The 3020-nt window shown below is 35.3% G+C and overlaps 1 protein-coding gene across 1 annotated transcript; it reads right to left on the bottom strand.

Annotated features, from left to right (window-relative positions):
* Positions 1–551: 551 nt before the first annotated feature.
* LOC102908495 (olfactory receptor 10AG1-like) lies at positions 552–1532 on the bottom strand. The gene has a single exon (XM_006989729.3). The coding sequence runs from the start codon at positions 1530–1532 to the stop codon at positions 552–554; it is 981 nt and encodes a 326-aa protein (XP_006989791.2).
* Positions 1533–3020: the final 1488 nt, after the last annotated feature.

Raw genomic sequence — 3020 nt, 5'->3', positions numbered from 1 at the left:
AATTGTATTGGAAACAAAAAAAAGTTTTATTTTTATTCTTTTCTCATATATTACATCTGATCACTGTTTTCCCTCCCTCCAGTCCTCCCCCTCTCTCTCCCAGTCTCCTCTAGATTCCCTCCTCCTCCTTGTCCCTTTATAAAAGAGCAGGCCTCCCAGGGATATCAACTGAACACAGAATTACAAGTTACCATAAGACTAGGCACATACCCTTTGTAAAGACTGAATGAGGCAACCCAGTAGGAGGGAAAGCATCCAAGAGCAGGCAAAAGAATCAGAAGAATACAAGGACAGGGGTTTTACTGGGGGAATTTTGGAGTAGGTAAAGCACAATCATTTCTTGTTGACTTACAAACTTCTATTTGCCCATATAAATCAAGGGAAAAAAACCTGATGTTTAAAAGCAGAACATTTTTAATGAGCTTGCAGATTAAGTATGAAACATCGAGTCCATTGAGAGGAAACCATATTATCAATTTATTTATAGGATGAAATTGTGTTCTAATTAAATATACAAACATATAAAAATATTTTTTCTGATTTGAATTGTCTCACACTGCTACCAATCTGGTAAATAGCTTTCTCAGTGCCCCTGTGACATCTTTGTTCCTCAGGCTATATATTAGGGGATTAAACATTGGAGTCAAAATGGTGTAAAAAAGAGAAAGGAGTTTGTCTGTTCCTTCATACTTATTGGACTTAGGTTTTAAATAGGTGATACTAGCTGATCCATAGAATAAAAACACAACTATGAGGTGGGAAGAGCAGGTGGAAAAGGCTTTGGTCCTTCCTGTGTTTGATGGCAATTTCAGGATGGTTGAGATGATCCTGCTGTAAGATGCAAGGATCAACATGAAGGGAACAGTGACAATCAATACAGCAAATATAAAGACTACGATCTCGTTCACAAAGATGTTACCACATGCCAATTTGAGCAGTGGAGGTATGTCGCAGAAGAAGTGATTGATTTGGTTAGATTCGCAGAAGGGCAGAGACAAAATCTGATATGTCTGCCCCACCTGAATGGGAATTCCAACGATCCAGGAACCAACCACTAGCTGGGTACACACCTTGTGATTCATGACAACAGGATAGTGCAGAGGGTTGCAGATGGCCACATAACGGTCATAGGACATCACTGCCAGGAGGAAGCACTCTGTGGCCCCCAGTATAAGGAATAGGCACATTTGTGTAGCACAGGCAAAAAAAGAAATACTTCCTTTCAGTGTGAAAAGATCCATAAGCATTCTAGGAAGGGTGACAGAAACGTAACAGATTTCTAAGAAAGAAAAATTGCTGATGAAAAAATACATGGGGGTTTGCAGAGTGGGCTCAACCCTTGTGATTAGAATGATGATGCCATTCCCCAACAGGATAATTATGTAGATGAATAGGAAGATTCCAAAGAGAAACCAGTGCAATTTGGGAATATCAGAAAATCCCAAGAGAACAAATTCCATTGGTAGAGTAAGATTAGTTTCTATGATTTTCAATTTGTTTCCTCTCTGTAGGTTCACATGTTTGAATTGCATTTTCCTTTTTTCAAATAGGATGAGGTGTGTGTTTTTGTCTTTACAACTTCTATGTTTCTTTCTGAATCTTGCACTTTGTGTTTCTGGGTGATGTGCTCTGAAACTACAACCAGTAAATTCACATGAGTAAAAATGGAACCAGTTTATGAATAAAGTCTTCCAAATGTATTAGTTATGGTAGATATATATTCTAATTTCTTCAGTGAAACCCATAGATCTGTATGTTTTTATTCACTTGCCATACCAGAAGGATAATACATACATATATAATCTTGATGTTCCACTACAATGCCGTTTCTCTAGACTCGCTGGGGCTATTCCTTTTCATAGCTTCAGTATTTGTTTAAGCTAGTTCCTAACTTGATTAAGCATTAAATCTTTCAAAAGTTATTTATCTTCAAAATTCAAAAATAACATTGACATCTATGAGACTTTATTATTATCCCTTTTTTAACACATGAATTTTCAATCTCACATGCTCTGAGCTAAAAAGACTAAAGGTTTTATTTCATTTGCCAATGACTGGATAAGAATTTCCATTTACTTTTTCTATGTATGGGATTACTGCTTCTCTTTAAATGTGTAAACCACCGAGGCTTGCATTCTTTTAAAGGACTTCCCCTTTCACTTGTAGAGTAGTAAATATGAATGTTGTTAATCTATGATGTCAGTACATATTTTAATTAACAATTAAATTGTATTAAATAAATATATTCATCTTTATGTTTTTATTAGATTATATCCAACTTTTAGCAATCACGATATGTTAACCATCTTTCAAAGGATAGGATAAAAAAGAGGGTCTAGGGGAGGAAAGGGAAGTAATAAATGTTTTAATTACATTATAATCTCAATAAATAAATAATTTTTCATATGACATAGCTATTGTATATACACAAAGGTGTGACAGCCTACTCCACAGATACTCACTCAGCTGTATTCATTGTCACTTTATTCATAATAGCCAGGAGTCAAAAACAAAACTAAATATCTATCCCTCAGTGATAAATGGATAAAGAAAGTATGGTATGTGCACATCATGAAGTTATATTCTGCTGTAAAGAAAAATGTAACTATGAAGTTTTCCAGTAAATGCATGGCACCAGAAAATTTTATATTATATAAGAGAAGCCAGACCCAGAATGAAAAACAACACATAAAACTTATTATTTTAAATCTGAATTAAAAATGCTTTCTGAGTTCTTATATTTGAAATACTTAAATTACCTTCAGTTTATAGAATACACAGGATTATTTCATTTCAAACTGGGTATTTTTTAAATTTTTACTGTTTAACTCTTTTCTTCTTAGTCTTTCCCCTCTCATCTCCCCCCTCTCCTCATTCTTCTCTCTGTCTCTGTCTCTGTCTCTCTCTTTCTCTATCTCTCTTTCTGTGTTTGCATGTGAGTAGGTCGAGGAGGGTGTATTACACATTCCACAGCCCACAAGTGGAGGTCATAGGACATGTTCTGGTATTTGGTTTTCTTC

The sequence above is a fragment of the Peromyscus maniculatus genome, chromosome 4, assembly GCF_049852395.1.
Source record: "Peromyscus maniculatus bairdii isolate BWxNUB_F1_BW_parent chromosome 4, HU_Pman_BW_mat_3.1, whole genome shotgun sequence".
Taxonomy (NCBI): domain Eukaryota; kingdom Metazoa; phylum Chordata; class Mammalia; order Rodentia; family Cricetidae; genus Peromyscus; species Peromyscus maniculatus.
The sequence above is the reverse complement of the archived record's forward strand: the minus strand, read 5'-3'. Positions and strand labels throughout refer to the sequence as shown.

What these genes read in the sequence shown, in the direction of transcription:
- LOC102908495 (XM_006989729.3), bottom strand. Translation starts at nt 1,532, where the DNA reads ATGCAATTCAAACATGTGAACCTACAGAGAGGAAACAAATTGAAAATC.